The 19,929-nt window shown below is 47.9% G+C and overlaps 1 protein-coding gene across 1 annotated transcript; it reads left to right on the forward strand.

The window, feature by feature from the left end:
* Positions 1-1,008: 1,008 nt before the first annotated feature.
* Positions 1,009-19,694, forward strand: CD83 (CD83 molecule). The gene is made up of 4 exons (XM_077770000.1): positions 1,009-1,095; positions 14,626-14,839; positions 17,144-17,250; positions 18,552-19,694. The coding sequence occupies exons 2-4, from the start codon at positions 14,650-14,652 to the stop codon at positions 18,678-18,680; spliced, it is 426 nt and encodes a 141-aa protein (XP_077626126.1). The 5' UTR covers positions 1,009-1,095; positions 14,626-14,649; the 3' UTR covers positions 18,681-19,694.
* Positions 19,695-19,929: the final 235 nt, after the last annotated feature.

The following is a 19,929-nucleotide window of genomic DNA, read 5'->3' on the forward strand; positions in this document are numbered from 1 at the left end:
GTCTCAATTAAAAAATTAGTGTGATGAGGGTTATGGAGAAAAGGCACTTAGAAATAGCTTGGTGTGACTGTCCGTGGGTTTAACCACTTCCAAGGGCAAATTAAGGCTGTTCTCCACTCCTCAAGTGGAGTCTGAAAACAATAAATGTTGGCAAGAGTGTTGGAAAACAAGCACTCTCACAGCTGCAGGTGAGAATATAGATTGAGAACATCTCAGTGGAGGTAATGTTGGCAATGTTTAACAAAACTGTAAATTCCCTTTGACGTAGCACACTTTCTTCTAGGTACTCATTCAAAGAAACTAAGCAGTTTCTAAGGGCAGAGCTTGATCACGAAGTTCATCACAGCGGCCACAGCATCGTTTGTAATCATACACAGCCTACCACCCCCGATGAGAGTCTCCTAACTGGTTAGATTAATCACGTCTAACACGATCTAATGGGTTCTAGCTTATGATGGAACTGTGTGACGGAGTATTCCGTAGCCACCAACACAATGCTGTTGAAACTCGTTAATGTTATGGAAAGTCTTGCAAATACCAAGCTAAACGAAAGTAGGTTACAAATTCGTATGTAGAGTGTCCCTCTTTAAAAATACCTGTGCAGGCATTGACGCGAAAACACTAAATATTAACAGAGGGTACTTCCGGATGAATAGGAGGTGATTTCTATTTTCTTCTGGCTTTTGGGGGGGGTCTTGCCCCCCAAACTGAGTTTTAATAGGAGAGGTTCTCCTTTGGCTGAAATACTCTCGGCAGGGGGGCTGGATAACCCAGCCAGAGGTAGGGAGCCACGTGCCGTCGTTGCCCGGGAGGCCCGAGGGGGTCTTTGGTTTACAACAGAATCTGGGGAAGAGTGAGGTCCTGAGTTCACCTCTGGCGTCACCAGCCACACGCCGGGCGCCCTGGGGGAGCGGCGCCACCTCTCCGTGCACAGAACGGAGCGCCCCGGGCTGGCCGCGCGCCCGCGCCGTNCTTGCAGCCTGCAGCCTGGCGCCCGCGGCGCGGGAGGTGAAGGTGGCTTGTTCCGAGAACGTGGACTTGCCGTGCACCGCCCCCCGGGACCCTCAGGTCCCCTACACGGTCTTCTGGACCAAGGTAAGCGCGGCGATGCCCGCGGGCTACCGCCTCCCCTGCGCTGGCGACCCTCTGTCGCCGCGGCCAGCCTCCAAGTGCCGCGTCTTCCCACGCGCCTTCCTCACCCCCACCCCCCCCACCCGCAACNGTTTTGCTCCCCAAGGACCGAATTCCCTCCCTGCCCCTGGAGGTGGCCCGAGATGAATGATCCAAATAAGACTAAGCGCAGAGAACCCCCTTGCTGGGATGAATGCTGGACGCCACCTGTGGTTGTGGCCAGGAGGCCGCGAAGAGAGCAGCGAGGGCAGATTTGGATGCCGGACAATAGGAATGTCCCCCAGGTTTTTGATTTCTGGTGTGTTGGCGGACGGTGGTGGCCCTAATTTGGGGGCGGGAAGGGAAGGAATAGGCACCTTGAGAGGCAGGCCAGTAAGAGATGGTCCGATGTGATGTAGGCTTGTTTCCCGGGTGGGAGTTCTCTGTCGTCCGCTTTCTGGGTTGCCCTGGCCCCCAGTTTGTCCATGCTGCTTGGCGCTCTGGAGTCCTGAGAGGCCCAGCTTTGGGGGGGGGGTGTCTGGGAGGGGGCATCCAGGGAAGGAAGAAGCAGCAGCCTCACTGTGCCCCCCNAACAGTTTCTCTCAACTGGAACATTTTCAAAGGTTAGGAGCAGGGTTCCGCACTGGGCTTTTGTTCACCCCTCTTAATGAGGTCCAGTTCAAAGCCAAGGGCACTTGATATCCTAGCCTTGCTCCGCGGCTCTGATTTAGCATCTTAGAAGAAATCTCTGTTGCTTTCTGCAGAATGCAGGGCTTAACTTATACTCTCCGAAAGAAAGGTGCTATACGAACTTGCACGTGTATCTATCTGGCCATTTAGCAAGGCAGTGTAGGACAGGTGTGTGTGTGTGTGTGTGTGTGTGTGTGTCTCCTCTCCTGAGCGGATGGTCTCTTTCGCTGGGACAGGGCTGCACCACTGTTCTTGTGCATTCCACGCAGCACCAAGTGTTTGCCCTGTTAATTGTGAAGGTGCTCAGTGAATTCAGGCGGGCACTTGGTGGGTTATGCGCGCGGGATATGCTGCTACTACCTTGGAGCGCCGTATTGTGTAGGAAAGTAGGTTTGTTATCATCCTTCGTTTCCGCTTCATTCGCTGTGGGATCAGAGAACATAGCAATTCCAAAACTGTTCTTGTAAAAACAATAGGATTTAAGCAAAAAATATTGTAAAGCCATTATCATTTGCTCACTGTATGCCAGCCTCCGGGGTAAATATTTACATCCATTATCTGTTTCAGTCTTTCCAATGGACTTAAAAGATCCATACCACTACTCTATTCCCATTTTACAGATGAGGAAACTGAGCCTTAGGGAATGAATGAAGCCACTCACTGTTATACAGCTTGGCTAAATGAGAGAGGTGGGATCCGAACCAAGTAGTCTGATTCCTTAGCCTCAGTTCTCTGTTTTCTACCTCCACTACTTAGGGTAAAGAAAACAAAAGTCTCCTTGATCTGGCCAGGCAGGGACTTAGTTATCTTAAAGAAGGGGGAAAACAGAAACCACGATCCCTTCCAGAGAGGAATTTAAAAAAGAAAATAATATTACGATCCCCAGGGGAGTAATTAAAGAGTACTCGTGAAACTAGATGGAATTTCAGACTGAACAGTTCAAATAGTTGTCAAGGTAAATCTTCTTGCACAAGGTCATTTGGAATGATGCAGTAAACCGTAGCCATTAACCTTTGGCTTCTCCTTGGATGTCAGCTGATGATGTAACTCTACAATGTATGTGCTTGTTTATTGAACAGGGTTCTCGCATGATTTACCCTGAAGGTCTCTCAAAACTCTGGTGGTTTTTTTTTGTTTTGTTTTGTTTTTTTAAAAACAACAGTCTCCTGGCATTTTCTTTCTCCTTTTGGTTCATGAAATAGGGCCATTGAAAGATCATGCCGTCGTTATTTTTCTAGAAGAGGGAAACGGCGATTGAGGCGCGGTGGAAAAGAAAGCTATGCTCTGCCAATAAACTACCCCGCTGCCTTGAAAATAGATGCATTGTTCCTTCAAGTACTTTTTAACAGGCCTCAGCACATTCTGTAGATATTCATTATTTTCCAGCCCAGTAATTACGCGTTCGCTTCGATTGTGTTTGTACAACACAGGTGGATAGAGTATTCTGGAAAGAAGGTCAGTGGTGGAATACTGAAACACTTGGTTTTACAGAAGATTAAGCATCTTGTCATTTTTTTCCCCCGCCACACGACTTTCTCGTACAAGGCTTCAGCGCAGAGGTGGCTATAAAAGGAGAAATTTAAGCCTGATGACCACAGTGAGCCTCGCTCACGTCACCTCTCTAACCATCACTTGTGTGGTTCGTCAGACCTCTGCACAGTTGTGGGCTGCGTGCCGGGCCAGTGAAACAGAGTCCCTTCGAGTGTTGTTTCTGTTTTCATTTTTGTTTTCGTGTTTTTTTTTTTCCCCCTCCACCAGATTGAATCACATTCTCTCAGGACGTCTGCATATCACAATTACGGTTATAATGAGTCACAATTTAAAATTCCATGTACCACTTAGTTGTCCCACACCACAGGGCACCATGCCACTGTCCAATTGGCAGTGATTACTTGTGATTACCAGAGGACCCATGTAAGCCATGTGTTTCTTATCATGTGCCTTTTACCAAAAGACTCAAAGCAGAGGGCGTCCAATTAGTGTGCGTAGCATTAGGGCCAGTGAAGATGAAACAGGGTCCATTTTATCCTCCCTGGATAAAGAGAATGGCAGTGAGAGGGGGCTGGAGGGGGCTTAATATAGATTTGCACAGGGGGTGGTGGGGCGGAGCCCAAGGCGGGCAGAGAGAGCCCAATTCCTGTTAACCCAGCTTCTACTTCCCATGGACCAGTGCCCTTCTAACTGGGATCCAACAATGGGCGCCTTTCTTGTCCTTTCCTGTACTGTATCTGTTAAGGCAGCGTGGATGGTTGAGAAGAAATAGAAACACGAACACACATAGCCATTAGGGTAGTAGCCAAATTTGGCTCTTAAAGTTGTGAATTGACGGTGTTTGTTTAGGGAGGTATTTGGGGAAAACATGCAAACAGACTTTGGTCCAGCACCCTTCCTGCTGGCTGTGAGTGTCTTGTGTAAGAGGCCACAGCACCATCCCATGTCGTCCAGGAGCAAGGACTTGCATTAAAGGGCTACCTGTGTGCTTCGTGCTGAGCCTAAGTGGGTCCACACTCTCTTGAATGAAGCTGCACTAGGTTTGCAGGGAGAGGAGGCCCCTGGATGAAGTGTTGGGGCTTGGCAATGTTCGCTACTAATAATAGTGAGTGGTTATTTATCAGGGAGATGTGGTACCAGGCCCAGGAGCCCCGACAAGCTATGTTGATGCATAACGAAAGAGGATATGTAGTGTCAACCCTGGATGACACTGCGGGGGTGAAGGCAGAGATGCGTCACAAGACAAATGCCCTTTGCGGATGATTTCCAAAGGAAGGGAGAAAGGGGAAGTAAGACGGATTTCAGAAACCCGTCTTGGGTTTGTAAGAGTGAGAAGAGATCATGGGTTATCCCCTGAACGAAGGGAGCTGTCAGAGAGCAGGTTAATGGCCAGGAGGCGACTTCAAAAGTTCAAGGATGGTCACCATGCAGCTCTTGCTTGTCCTTGATTTGTTACGAGGCTGTCTTCCACGTGTGTTGCTAATTTCCTATTCAGTGTATTTGTATTTTGTGTCTCTACCAACTTGTGTGATAGTGAACCACAGAGCAAGGAGGCACTGAGGAAAGCCAAGCCCCTTAGTAGGGGCTGGAGTGGATGAATGGTCTGGGCGGATGGAATCTGCTCAGCCCCAAACGCTGATGGACCCATGAAGGAGCCAGGGTGTGCCGCTCACTACAGTTCCTTGATTTTAGAGTTTTACCCGCTGCAAGATAGATTTAAGAGCATGTCTTTAGGAGAAAAAGGAAACATTTCCTATATTAAGCACAGAAGCACTGCAACACTGAAATGTGAACACAATGTGTGTGTTAGCATCACAGAAAAATCACGCTGTCCACATTGGCATCTTGACCTGGGTGAATCACTTCGATGGCCTCTACCTTAGGTCAAACCACGAAAAGACTTAAAGTTGGTTTTCAGCCATCTCTTATATTTACACTTTTATTCGTAAAGATTTCTGGGTCCCAGATGCGGTCCAAGTCTTGGGTCTGGTGCTGGTCATCCTAAGATCAACACGGGACTTTTGCCAAAGGACCATCTTGAGCAAAGGCATGGAAAAGGAATCCATGAGCATTTTGGGGGAACCAGTGGGGTGATCAGTGATCTGGAAGGGAGAATTATACAGGAGAGGGCTGGGAGGTGTTTCAGAGAAGGCTTGGAACTGACAGCGAAGGGCCTTGAATGCCCGATTATAACGCCTTGAACTCCTTCAGGCAGCAAGCGGTCACTGAAAGTTTTTAAGCAAAGAGGATGACATAATGGCATGCATTTGTAAAGAAAAGATTATTTTTTGCGGTGAAATCAGACTGTGATTCATCTGAGACGATGGGTTGCGGAGGGAGGCTTTGTTCTCTCGCGATAGCAATAAAAAACAGGTTAACTCAGCCCTGACTTCGAGGCGTTTCTGAGCTGTACCTTTCTTAGTTCTTGGCCACCCGTCGTGTGGGCAGCAGAGCACGTGGCCACCTCATAGGGGCCACAGAAGTCTCAGCCCCTTGAGACTGGTTCGTCATTGAGACTTTGGGACAATCACAGATCAGAGAAAAGCTGCTAAAATCTTTCAATGTGCAGAAGGGTAAGGAGGAGGGAAGCAGCTAGGAGTGAAATAGAATGAAATCAAGCACTTATTTTCCATGAATACAAAAGGGGGAACCTGAGTCACATGAGAACCGAATTATCTTAGTTCTGTGTTTGGTTATGTCACTATACACAAAAGAGGAAGTGAGGCGAAGGCCTCAGTGATGTAAGGGAAGGTCTCAGCTGAAAGGGAAGGCAGAGCTCAAAAGAGATTCTACCTAAAAAAGGGTTCTCCCTCTAAAACCATTTGCATAATCTTTTCCTGGCTACTCCAGCGATAACCCCAAATGTTCTACCCAAAGCCCTAGCTCAAACCAGAGCTAGACATGAGTACTTCCCTGAGATGTGAAGAACACCCACAAACATGTTTTGGGTTCTTGCACTGGGATGCATCTGGCCAACGCTCCTGCGTGGGGCCGGTAATAGTGGTAACAGATTGGAAGCCCAAGGTTTTTAATAAGCTCCATGTTTTTGTGGAACACCACCCAGTGTGCCCTTGTCCTGGTTCTCTGGGAGATGAGAGATTCCAGAAGAGCCTGTAGCTGTTGAGGATCGTAGGTCCGGGTGGTGAAAGCCTATGTATGGGGAAGGCCGGAGGCCAGTTGCCATAAACGATTCATAATCATGTTGGGTCAGACACTCTGGGTCAGTTCTGGGGCATAAGGTTCTGAATCAAATTAGTCCCGGAGGGCTGATTCCCCGAGGCGTGGGGAGCAACTTAGCCCAACGGGCAAGCAGGACAGGTCTGGGGGCTGGAGCCACGTGGAGATAGCTCCCTCTATGCCCCATTTATTTGTGGGGCGGTTCAAGGTGCCCCTACCAAGTAGGGCTCTTTAAGTTGGAAACCATTGTAATCAAGTCATAAGTAGCTCCAAGTGGGGCACCCGGGAGGCTCAGTTGGTTGAGCCTCTGACTCTTGATGTCAGGTCGAGTCATGATCTGATGGTTCGTGAGTTCGAGCCCCACATCAGGCTCGTTGCTGACCCCGAGGAGTCTGCTTGGAATTCTCTCTCTTCCTTTCTCTCTGCTCCTCCCCGACTCATGCTGTCTGAGTCCTTCTCTCTCTCCCTCTTTTACTCTCAAAATAATTAAATAAATAAATAAGTAAATAAATAAATTATGATATTAGAAAAACCTAGCTTCACGTAAAGGGAATATATTGGGGTATGTAATTGCGATGGAAAAGGCTTTAAAATGATAATGCACACTTCAGTTATGCCCGGTATTGTGGGTAGAATTGTGTCCCACAGAAAGATTATCCCTGGTAGTTGTTTATCTTTATAATTTTATTTAAAAGATTTTAATTCCAGTATAGTTAAACTGCACTGTTAAGGTAGTTTCCGGGGTGTAATGTAATGATTCACCAATTCTGTACATTACTCAGTGCTCATCGTGATAAGGGTCCCCTTAATCTCCTCACCTATTTTACGCAACCCTCTATGGGTAGGGAAGTAGAACTCAGGGATTAGTGGCTTTACCAAAGATGACCCACCTAATGTGCCACGAATTAAAGGACTTTGGGTCTTTGATTCCAAAGCCAGTGCTCTTGTAACTCTCTCTCTCTCTCTCTCTTGTTTTTAATTCACTCGTTCACTCAGCAAATGCTTTTTTTTTTTAATGTTTTATTTATTTCTGAGAGACAGAGAGAGACAGCGTGAGCAAGGGATGGTCAGAGAGAGAGGGGGGCACAGATCTGAAACAGGCTCCAGGCTCTGAGCTGTCAGCACAGAGCCCGACGTGGGGCTCAAACCCACGAACCGTGAGATCATGACCTGAGCCGAAATCGGACGCTTAACCGATTGAGCCACCCAGGCGCCCCAGCAAATGCTTTTTGAATAAGTCCGGTGTGCTGGGAACTATTTAGAATGCTGACTGAATCCAGGGCTGGGAAACTGAGAGAGAATAGTGACCCATTGAGGGCTCCCTGTGCCATCAACAGATGCTATAGTGGACTGTCCATGCCCATCATCACTGGTGTCTTCTCACCACCCTTGCAAGATAGGACCACTCTCCCCCCACCTCCCGTGTCTGTCTGTGGAGCAGAGGGAAGCCCGAGAGCTGTTCGGCCAGTTGGCCAAGAGCAGATCTTAGCCGCGGTAAGGCCCGGCTTTGTGCCCAGGTCCATTCGACTCCAACGCCTGTGCTCTTAATTATGTTGCCTCTTGGCATACTCATAACTCTCGTAGCAGTCATAAATTCAACTCTGTCTGTTAGACCCAGTAAATTTCAAAGTGGAAAATCATTTTTCCAATAAAACTACACTTAGGAAAAAAACGATGTTAATGCGCATACATTCTACCCTCATTATGACATCAACCTCCGAGCCAAACTATTTTGCACATTATAAAGAGCGGTTTTTATGATGAATGGGGATTATATTGGCACTTTAATTGAGTTAGAAACCAAGGTACGTGAAAGGTAGTGCATGAGAAATGCAATAAAGAAAAGCTGTTCAGTGTGATCGGAATATATCAGATTACTTTCATACCACCTTTAAATACATAAAGTCCATATCTTTAAATATGTTTAATCAAATTGTTGGATTAAATATGTATATATATATATTTATGCATATATAGGCACACACATTTTGCCCCACGAGAAAATCTCTTCCTTTTTATAAACTTTGCTTTTTAATTTTATTTTAGAGAGAGTGTGGACGCATATGAGTTGGGGAGAGGAGCAGAGGGAGATAGAAAGCAAGAGAGGAGGTGGGGAGGGAGGGAGGGAGAGAGAGAATCCCAAGTAAGCCATCTCCATGCTCAGCGTGGAGCCTGATGCAGGGCTCAATCCCACAACCCTGGGATCATGCCCCGAGCTGAAATCAAGATGTGGACACTCAACTGACTGAGCTGCCCGGGCACCCTCCTTTTTGTTTTCGTTAGTTTCCTATCATATTTGTGGCAGATCTCATGTATGATAAATTTGGATTCCAGATTCGTGATCAAAATTCTTTCTTTGCTATAGGTATGGAACTGTTGCTCTCTCTGTTTTAAATGTTTGTTTATTTTTGAGAGAGAGAGAGTGAGCAGGGGAAGACCAGAGAGAGAGGGAGAGAGAGAATCCCAAGCAGACTCTGCACTGTCAGCACAGAGCCGAAGGCCGGGCTCGAACTCATGAACTATGAGATCATGACCCGAGCTGAATCGGATGCTAAACCAGCTGAGCCACCCAGGAGCTCCTCTCTCTCTTTTTAAAAAAAATATTTATTTATTAATTTTAGAGAGCACACAAGCGAGCAGAGGAAGGGCAGAGAGAGAGGGAGAGAGAATCCTTAGGAGGCTCCATGTGCTGTCAGCGCAGAGCCCAATGCAGGGCTCAAACTCACATACCATGACATCATGAAATCCAGAGGCTGACGCTTAACTGACTGCACCCCCCAGGCGCCCCGGCTCTGTTGATCTCTTGTATTCAAACATGGTAATCTAGAAGGTGAGCATATATTTGGATAAAATTATTTCAATTAAAACATATAATGTTCCACAGTAGGGTTTTTGACAGAAATACCAGTTCAATTTCAAACATATTAATTATTTATTTGATTTCCTTTGTTCTGGTTCCAATGTGTCCATCATTAAAAAAAACACATTTAATTCACATGCCCTTAAAATTAGTACATACTTGTATTTGCTTGCTTTAGTATTCAGCAAATTAAAAAGTTTATTTAATTTGGGGCTTGTGGTTTCCTTAAGGTCAAATCTCCACCGTGAAGAAAGAATATGTTACTTAAATTATTTAGTTACAGTGAAGGCCTTTAGGCAAATCAAAAGTCCCTAGGTTTTCTGAAAATGAGCTGTCCTATATTTTACCCTTCTCCAATCCAATCAGAAATATAGAACTGTCCACATCAGAGTTAATGCATGGAGTGTGGATTTTTAAAACATAATTGGGACGACTGTTTTGAGGCATTAATTCGCGCAAATCGTGTTGTGGCTTAGCACACTACAATATTAGCTTTGTAAAGTGCGCATTAAATAGTTCCCATCAATTACGCTTGGCTGTGATGAAGCCGAGGGTTCCTTTTGTTATAAATTACTATTTCCTAAAATGCCTTTGCAGAGAGGCAATGAAACACTTTCAGATTCGGATTGTTTGAAGAGCCATTCTTTGCCAGTGGTTGATTTTGAGCCAGCTCAAGTGTTTATAAGAACTCATGAAACAAAGCAAAGTCGATGATGGCCCATTGGCTGGTTGCTTTGTTTACCTCTTTTTGGAATTTGGTTCAAGAACCAAAGGCTTTGCCACAGGGACTCCCCTGATAACTGTGGTGTGCTAGCTACCCGGCCACAGAACTGAAGTTAATGATTTGAACTGCTGCATAGAAAGTCTCCTGTGGGGCCCCTGGGTGGCTCAGTCAGTTAAGCGTCCAACTTCGGCTCAGGTCATGATCTCACAGTTCGTGGGTTCGAGCCCCGTGTTGGGCTCTGTGCTGACAGCCAGCTCAGAGCCTGGAACCTGTCTTCGGATTCTGTATCTCTCTCTCTCTCTCTGACCCTCCCCTGCTCACGCTGTCTCTCTCTGACTCTCAAAAACAAATTAAAAACATTAAAAAAAAGTCTCCTGTACACCTGCTTGCATTTTGAGCATGCAACATTAACATAAAAGCTGCAACTATTTTTGCAGCTGGAGGCAAATCCCAGATTGCCCAGATGGAGTCACAGGAGATCTATGTTGAAATGGCATAGAGAAGGGGGGATGGACATTGTGTATGTACACTTGAACTTGAGCACTACAGTGTGTCGGCACCGACAACTTCAAGCCAGAGGGAGGGTTCTGAGATATTTCCAGGTGCATTGTGTGAATTCACAGAACGTTCCTTTTTTTTTTTCTTTTTGGTCAGTTCTGACAATTTCTGTCTTTATTTATTTTTTTTTATAGTTTATTGTCAGATTAGTTTCCACATAACACTCAGTGCTCATCCCCACAAGTGTCCTCCTCCATGCCCATCCCCCCCTCCCCCCACATCCATCAGTCCTCAGTTTTTGTCAGCATTCAAGAGTCTCTCATGGTTTGCTTCTCTCCCTTTCCCCCACCATTTCCGCCCTTCTTCTCCCCCTTGTTCCTCCGTCAAGTTCCTCCTAATCCTCCTATACGTGCAAACATATGATATTTGTCCTTCTCTGCCTGACTTATTTCGCTCAGCATAACACCCTCAAGGTCCATCCATGTTGCTACACATGGCCAGATTTCATTCTTTCTCATTGCCATGTAGTATTCCATCGTATAGATAAACCACATCTTCTTGATCCATTCATCTGTTGATGGACACTTAGGCTCTTTCCATGTTTTAGCTATTGTGGAGAGTTCACAGAACGTTCCTTTTGCTACAGTTAGTCATCAGGCAGAGACCGCTTGCTCATTACTTAAGCAAGAGTCCCAAGTTCATCCAGTAGTTCTCTCAGTGTTCTGGGTCTTTCAGGAAGACCCAGGAAGAGGCCATTGGAAGATGGCCCTGTGACAGTTGAGATATTTTGCCACAGTCCCACTGACGGCTGTGGTGGGTCAGTAAGTCACAGTTCTGCAGGTCGTTTGGGGGTCTTTGTTTTGCCTTTCCCCTTCTTCTTCCTTCTGCCTTTCTCATAACCTCGCCCTGTCTTTGTTTTGCTATTTGAAAATAACGGGAGACCCACTGGAGGCTCTGCCAGAGGCCCACGGAAATCTGACCACCAAATGACTACTACTCCCTGTTACTACTGATTTTTTTTTTTAAATGTTTATTTATTTTTGAGAAAGAGAGGGAGACAGAATCCTGAGCAGGCTTGGAGCTGTCCCTGCAGAGTTGAGGCAGGGCTGGAACTCACACCTGAACTGAAGTCAGACGCTTAACCGCTTAACCCACTGAGCTCCCTAGGCACCTGTTACTACTGATTTTTAAAGTAAAATTCTTTTCTGCAAAAAAGACAGAAGGCCACCGCCTGCCAGGTCTGATCACCTGCAGACTCTGCTTAGGCCAGTTTGGCAGCCAGCATGATAATGGGCCGTAGTTTATGTTCCCACCCCCTCTGGAAGGGTCTGCAGTTTAGATCTTGACTTTCAGATGGCTCCTTCTGAGCTGAGGGAGGGAGCATTGAATGGGACCAGAGGCCCCCCGAGGAGAAACCCAGAGGTAATCTGGTAATCTCAGAATGATTGTTGCCACCAAGTTTCAATCCTTTCAGATGCAGGAGTTCTAGCCAATCAGAGTCCCGTGAAATGTATTAGAAATAACTCTGCGTTGACATATTTGGAGGTTAATTCCAAAAAGAAAGGCAGGATGAGTGGCCTCTTGGAGGTGTGAAGGCAGAGCTTGGGAGCACACCCCTGACCATGACCCCCCCCCAGCCAGAAGCCCCAGAGGGTCCCAGCTGCCTGCCCCCCAGGACCCCCTGTAGGGGGAGCTGCGTTGCCTGTTGCCTGGGGCGGAGGAGGGGAGGGGAGGGGAGAGGAGGGAGTGCACCCGGAGGCCACGTTTGCTATACTTAGGCCTGAAGAGGGACCCACTGGGCTAAATGAGATGGATTGTCGCGCCCTTGGATGCCTTTAACTCGGCCTTCTCGGCCACTCCTTTCTTTTCTGCTTCATTTTCGAACCCCTGAAGGCCCCAGGCTGTGGATCCTTGATTATTTAGGGAGGGACCTTTCAACACAAAAAGAATCGTCCAGAAATGGGATAGACTCTCCTAGACTGTGCGGGAGACAAGCCACTTGTCTGGGCCCTGTGTGGCGGTGGGGACAGAGCAGGGCTCCTAGTGGGTGCTGCCGATCGGCCACCAGGTGTCTCTGCAGCCTGTCCATCTGCTGAGTTCCTCCCAGAGCGCCCAGGGCAGCGAGGGGTGAGCTCAGCCTTCTGCGGGCTCCGCGCTTCCCTCCCGTGGGAAATGCAGCGGAAGCCAGACTGTGTGTGCAGTGTGTGTGTGTGCAGTGTGCATGTGTGCTATGTGATTTGTGGGTAGTGTGTTGTGTAGTGTGTGTGCATAACGTGTGTAGTGTGTTGTATGTAGTATGTATGTAGTACATGTATAGTGTGTGTAGTATGTGTGTTGTGCGTGTACATCATGTGTAGTGTGTGTGTACTGTGTGTGTATAGCATATATGTGGCGTGTGTATGTGTGTCTAGTGGATGTAGTGTGGATGTAGTTACGTGTTGTAGCGTGTGTGTGTAGTGTGGATGTAGCATGTGTGTATATCACGCGTGTGTTGTGTGTAGTGCATGTGTGTGACATGTGTGTAGTGTGGGTGTGGTGTGTGCTCACGCAGCATGTGTGTAGTGTGTTGTGTGTGTGGTACATGTGTGTAGTGCGTGTGCAGCACTGTGTGGTGTGTGGTGTGCGGCTGTGCATGTTCTTCCTGAGCTGCCTCGGCCTCACTGGGCGCCCCCCCCATTCCTTGGTTGGTGATTCTGCGCCCGGGTCCCCTTGGAAAGTGGGGGAGGAGCTGGCGGCCCCCAGGACAGGAGATCAGGTTGTGCAGCGGCAGGAGTCCTGATGATCCCCGGGTCTTTCCCGAGGTGGCTCCTCGGGGCTGTCACAGTCCAGGGGCAGGAAAGGGCCTCCGCGGAGTGCCAGGCTCCCTGCCGGTCCCGGCCATCCAGCCAAGGGCGAGGGCTGAGCGCGGAGCACAAACGGCGATTAGCCTTCCTGTTTGTGTAAACTTGAACACATGTCGGTGGAGGACCGGCGGGCAGGCTAATTAGGCAGGTTACAAATATATCTGGGGGAGAAAGAACCGATGGGGATGCGGTTGTTGCCTCATCTTTCAAGTAAGAGGTGATGGAGAGTCCCCACCCATTTAACAAAAAAGATAGTCCAGGGAGGGAACGCCAGCCGGATGAGGGCGGCTGAGTTTGGCATCTGCCCGTCGGGCTGGTCTGTCTTGGGTCCAAGATTTAGGTTGTCATGGTCCTCCCGTGTGCATCGTGGCATGACTACCGCATGACGTGACACGCAGTCTCCACGGGGCACCACTGTTGGCTTGTCCCGGCAGAGCGTGAGCGTGGTGCAGCCTGTGGCATCACAGATGGCCCCACAGTCACCCGGGTCTTTAAAAACAAGGTGGCCATTTATAGGAGGCGTTGCTCACGCATCTCTGTGCTTTTCGCCAAGTCGTCGGGCAGTGGTCTTTGATTTCGGGACATTTCCAAATAAAAGGCTGACATACCAAACTAGGAATTATTCAGTGGGTGAGTTGGTATCTGAAGAAAACAAGAGAACGTTTAATACAGAACAACCAGCAACAAAGGATGACTCAAAGTGAGCCACGCACCTCCTCGTGAGCACGTCCTTACTGTCCTTTATGGGGGATGGAAGCCGGGATACCCACAGTCATAACCTGCGGGCCTGATCTTCTTCCAGAAAAGATATAGCCTTACAGAACTGTCACAGATTTTCTCCTCTGCACCTGAAGGTCACACCTACACTTACTGTTTTGTTTAAAAAAAAAAAAAAACTAGAGGCGCCTGGGTGGCTTAGTCGGTTAAGCGTCCGACTTTCGCTTGGGTCATGATCTCGCGGTTCGTGGGTTCGAGCCCCGCGTCGGGCTCTGTGCTGACTGCCAGCTCAGAGCCTGGAGCCTGTTTCAGTCTGTGACTCCCTCTGTCTCTGACCCTCCCCTGCTCACGCTGTCTCTCTCTCTCTCTCTCTCTTAGAAATAATAAATTAAAAAAAACAAAACTAGCTGAGGATGGACCTTATGAAAATGGGAGGCAGAACCTTGATGCGGGTGAGGACGGTGCGTGCAGGTTCTGTTAGCAGAGCCTGATGCGGTGGGGTTCTTTCTCGACAGCTGACAGAGCATGGCGAGGAGAGGATGGAGGTGACCCTGGGGGGTCTGTGGCACCACCACCAGAAGGATGGCTCCTTGGGAGCCGCCGGTGAGCGGCTGTTCTCCCTGAAGATTGAAAACACTACCAGCGTCGACTCGGGGACATACAGGTGCACTTTGGAGGAGCCGGAAGGGCGGAGAAACCGAAGCGGCACTGTGACCTTGAAAGTGACAGGTGAGGTGACCTGCTGTACCTGTTTCCTTCTTGCAAGATGCGTGGGCACTTGCCGCAGGCGTCACAACCCCTCCTCTTGATGGAAGTCTAACTGGAGGCTTTGGATGGTGTTTGTGGCTAAAAGCTAAATTCTCCTATCAGAATGCCGTAACTTCCTGCTCCCTCCCTTCCACCTTCTCCTCCTCCCCTCCCTCCCTTCCTCCCCCCTTCCCTTCCTCCCTCCTTCCCTCCCTCCCTTCCTTCCTTCCTCCCTTCCTTCCTTCCTCATAAGGACAGAGCTACCCTAGTTGGATAGATGCCAAATATAGCCAAACCACCAATCTGGCTGTTGTTTATTCATGCCAGAGTCCTTTGAAGCAAATAGGAAGTATCGGAGATGAATTTTCGGAGGACAGAGAAACTGTGTAGTCCTGAATACATCAGCTGATATTCTGCTCCGTGGGTCTTTCTAACCTGGCCGTGGGGGGAGCGCATCATGTTTCCACCTTTTTAACCAATAAGCTGTAGCATTTCCCTCCCATTTATGATGGTTACATCGCCCAGTGCCTCAGCTCAGGCCAAAGAAAAAGGGCACAGCAACAGAATTATGTTCCAGTGACAGAATACACAGTTTTGCTCTGTGCAGTAATCGCAAGAATTGAGCTCCAAGATGAGGATTATCTCTTTGGAATTTTTCCATAATTTTTCTTTATGTAGCTTAAGCTATGCCTTGCACTTGACTTTTGCCCAATGCTTATTAGTGGTTGAGGCATGAAACAATAGACATGTTGTCGTCACAGAGTTCCTGATTTTTATACCCTAAACACTTCCTCCTTTTATTGGGAATCGGAAGGGAATCTGACTTAAGAGAATAGTATTCCTTTTTTCACAAGAACATGATCATTGTTTAGAGTTCAGTGTTTGGATTTGGTTCACCATTACACACACACACACACACACACACACACACACACACACACCTTACACCCTTCTCAGTCTCTAGCCCCTTACGCTGCTTTGTCGGGATGCACCTCCGAGACCTGACATCTGTTTTATTCTCTGCTGTATCTGGCACCCAGTAGGCTCTCAGTCAATATCCACATCGACGTGATTGACAGATGAGAGCACCCTTGCAGGGAAGAGGAACAGAGAATGGCGGTCTTCCTTTCCTCTGCTAAGGACAAGGTTGCCTACACGTTCAGTGGTTAGACTCCAGAGTCCCTTGGATCTGGTTCACTTAGGAACTCTGCAGCTCCTTAGTATGTGCCCTTGGGCACATCTCTGACAGTCTCTACACCTCAATTCTCTCATCTCTGCAATGGGAGTGATAACCTCTCTAGCATGGGCTCCTGTGAAGGTTAAATGGGATATTGCACTGAAATGCTTAGTTCGGTCCCTCGAGTACACTGAGTGCTGGATAAATGCTGGGCACTCAACCTGCTCTTTCTTGAGTCACAGACCCTAGTGAGGACCCATCCCTATACTACTCATGAAATGTTGAATCCAGCTTCAGAGGTTGTCAGCTCTCTCAAGGACCATTTGTGGCCCCCGGGGAGAGTCCCCCACTGCCAATCATCTGCACTATACCTGCGCCTGCCTGGGCCTTCAAGCAGGCTTAGCAACCTGGCTGTCCTAGACAGCACATGTTGGATGTCATGTCTGAGTGGGGAGAGGCTGTCCCCTTCCCTGTCTCCTCCTAGGCCGAAGGCCTGGCTCTTCCTGCCTTTGCATCCCCAAGTGCTAGAGCCACAGACTTTTGTGGCACCTCGGGGAGCCCCTTAGCCACCTTTGCTGATGGCCTTGGTGAAGGAGATTTCATGATTCTACAAAAACATGTTGACTCATTTCAGTAATAGCTGGGCAGCTCACATTTAACCCTCAGTCCTCCTGAAATGAGAACACCCAGCATTCTACACAGTATGGATGAAGCAGACTCATGCACAGATTAACAAATGGTGTGTCTTCTGATGTTAAGACATAAGAGAAGCCAGGAAATGCCCAACATCTGACATGGAGGCAGACAGGCAGCAGGGTTAGTCTGGTGGGGATACCCAGATCTGCTTCCGGAGCCTGAGCAAGATGCCATATGCCGAGCCCATTGCACTCAGCCAAGCACAGGTGCGAGTGAGCACCAGCTGCCACCATCACTGCTGTCACTGGTGTCGTTCTTCCCCATGGCACAGACGTGTGGTTGGGAGTGGGAGACAAGAAGGACTTGAAAAAAAAACAAACAAAAAAAAAAACTAGAGCAAAGCATGCTTAGCTTTTTATCATGGTAGGAAAGTCCTGTTAAATGGCTTCATATTTTACTCATTTTTTTTTAAGGATGCGCTAAGGAGAGCAAAGAAGACACTTTTCAGAAATACAGAGCTGAGATCGTACTGCTGTTGGCTTTGGTCGTTTTCTACTTAACACTCATTATTTTCACTTGTGTAAGTATCTTTTTAAAAACATCTATTTTGATTAAAAGATCACCTGGGGACACCAATCGGAATATATTTTGTAGATAGTGTGAATCATTAATGATGGCAAAAGATGGTCTTCTGTGAGCCATGCACTTGCTGAGGCGTCCACACTGTGAGGATCAGTGAGGGAAGCGCCCAGCGTGTTTTGCACCTGGTTGCTCCGCAGAGTGCTGTCCAGAGAAAATGAAGTAAGGTGTGTGAAGGAAGTTTGAGAAAGGCCACAAGATTCTTCTAGAGTGCCAGAGGCCCTGGTGGTGACAGTGGTGGGAAGTGAGACTCTTACTTCCCATCGTCTTGGGGCAAAGGCATGATTCTGCCTGTAGGTGAGTGAGGCAGCCCCACCCCACAGTGGTAGATCAGTCTCCTTCTCTTGACCTTGACCTGTTTTCTTCTGGTGGTTCTCTTATATTTTGGAGCTTCCATCTACTCCTTAGGAATTACCCTGAGAAGCCAGAGGAGTGGGGTATATAGGCAGCATCCTAGCATGGAAGATGGCTGGCCGGTGCTGAAGTGTCCTTGACAATAGCCCTTGAACTACTTGTAGCGGGCTCTAGCTTACAGACCCTGAGTCTCTTTCTGCATGACTGCTCACCTGAGTTGACCAAAGTTTAGGGAGCAAGGCCACTTTGGGCCTGACCCAGTAGGAAGTGATCTGTCCCATGTGTCTTAATACTATCAGGACCAGGACAGAACTCACCCAAGAACTATCTGGGCCCAGGTCTTGTCACTCACTGGCCCCCTGTATTCATTTCCTTGCCTCTCTGGCCATGTACTCATCTCTCTAGTTGCTGTTTTGGACATCAGTCAGTCAAAAAGACTCCCGTGAGTCCCTACTGGGTACAGGCATTAAGCGAGGCACTGTGGAGGGTGTAAGACAGAGTTCCAGCCCTCAGCTTACGATTTGGCCATTAGAGTTCCCTGCACACAAGATAATTAGAATTACTGGATGGTAAATTTAAAATGTGAATGGCTTTAGTTTCTTGTTGGCAAATGCCTGTTGCAGTGGGCACTGATTTCCCATGCAGATAATGAACAGTAGGGGCTTGAAATGGCCCCAGGCTGTAGCCCGTGCATCTCTTGGTCAGAGTTTCGAGCTGCCAGGGCAATGGTACAAGCCCACTCGCAGAGTGAGTGAAGCGGTCAGTCTAACAGGGGCTTCCCAAATGAGCTGTGCAACTGACTCTTAGTGCACAGAGCTTAAATCTAGGCGTCCACTGTTGCATTTTCCCAATTGCCCCATTTCTCAACTCCGCTCTTTTGTTTTTCAGAAGTTTGCACAACAGCAGAGTATTTTCCCAGATTTTTCTAAACCTGGCACGCAACGAGCCTTTCTCCCAGTCTTCTCCCCAAATAAGCATTTGGAGCCAGTGACTCTTCACAAGACAGAACTGGTATGAACAGGATTTCAGCACGTTGTTTTCTCTAAAGTCGAAGAAAGCTCAGCCATGTGTCTGTAGGTTCCACTGGACAAAAGAAGAGTGAGCCCCACACGGACGAAGGCATCCTTCCCGTGAAGTCCTTCCGGAAACTGCAGGTCATAGTCCACTCTTTGTGAGCAGGACTTTGGAAACCATTACAGGACCACGTAGCACGGGGCCCCCTGAAGGGAATTTCTAGAGCTGCTTCTTCATGGCTAACTTCTTAGCATTTTATTTGGCTATCTGGTCAACCTCTTGGAAAGCTTTGCAGTCCGACACAGGCTATGGCGAGATGCAGTTGGGAAAGGGTCTGGGGAAATACGGATGCCCAGAGCTGGCCCTGCGACAGACTCTTGAGGACTGCAGTTGTCTTCACATCTGGGAAACATCTCTTGGAATTTGTCGTGTTTTCTTATATTCTCCCAGATGTTTCATGTCTGGGAGAGGTTGACAGGCCAAACTGTGAGACAGTGGGGGATAGTTAGCAAATCATTTCCTGGTGTGAAGGCTCCACTGTTATTAAGGAGTCTTATGTGTATTTAGAAGTAACAAGTTGATGAGCTGTTCCCCAATGGAGCCTTTTCATCTGGAAAGACATGCATAAAGAGGCAATAAAGAAGAGAGCCACGTTTATTTTGATATCCATAGATATCTGCCGAAGAAGGATTGGTCTTTCCTCTCCTTTTGACATCTGTATCTATAGTTAGGTATCAATGCTAACAGCACAAGTAACCTCAGTATGGAGAGAATGAAGTCAGAGAGGATGACCCCAGGATCGTGAGCTATTGACGCCCTGATGGAAATGCTGGACCAGCCATGCCATCTGGGTTCCAGCCCCAGCTTCCCACTACCTAGCTGTATGATCTTGAACGGGGTCTTTATGATTTCTTTCTTCTCAATTGGAAACCAGAAGATTGTTGTATAAGTTGACTGTGACAATGTATGTGAAAATGCTTTCAAAAAGCATAAAACACCATAAAAATTTGAAGCTCCTTTTGGTCATTATCCTTATTCTTACAGTGGTGTTCTGGGCATGAGAGACTGCATTTCTTTGTTCATGTTTGCCATTGTTCCAGACAAAGAAGTCTGGACATAAGACTTTTCCGTAGTTTTCTAGGGGTTCTTTTGTGGAAGCGAGGAGGCCAGCTCGGCGAAGCACCAGCCAAAAGTACTCCAAGATGCAGACACACAGGAACCACTGGGGCACAGGGAGAAGAGAGCCCACAAG

This window comes from Crocuta crocuta, unplaced genomic scaffold (assembly GCF_008692635.1).
Source record: "Crocuta crocuta isolate KB4526 unplaced genomic scaffold, BGI_CrCroc_1.0 scaffold24, whole genome shotgun sequence".
NCBI classification, from domain to species: Eukaryota; Metazoa; Chordata; class Mammalia; order Carnivora; family Hyaenidae; genus Crocuta; species Crocuta crocuta.

Coding starts and splice junctions, on each gene's coding strand:
- CD83 (XM_077770000.1), top strand. CDS start 14,650: ATGGAGGTGACCCTGGGGGGTCTGTGGCACCACCACCAGAAGGATGGC. Junction 14,840..17,143: donor TGTGACCTTGAAAGTGACAG/GTGAGGTGACCT, acceptor TTTTTTTTTAAG/GATGCGCTAAGGAGAGCAAA. Junction 17,251..18,551: donor CACTCATTATTTTCACTTGT/GTAAGTATCTTT, acceptor TTTGTTTTTCAG/AAGTTTGCACAACAGCAGAG.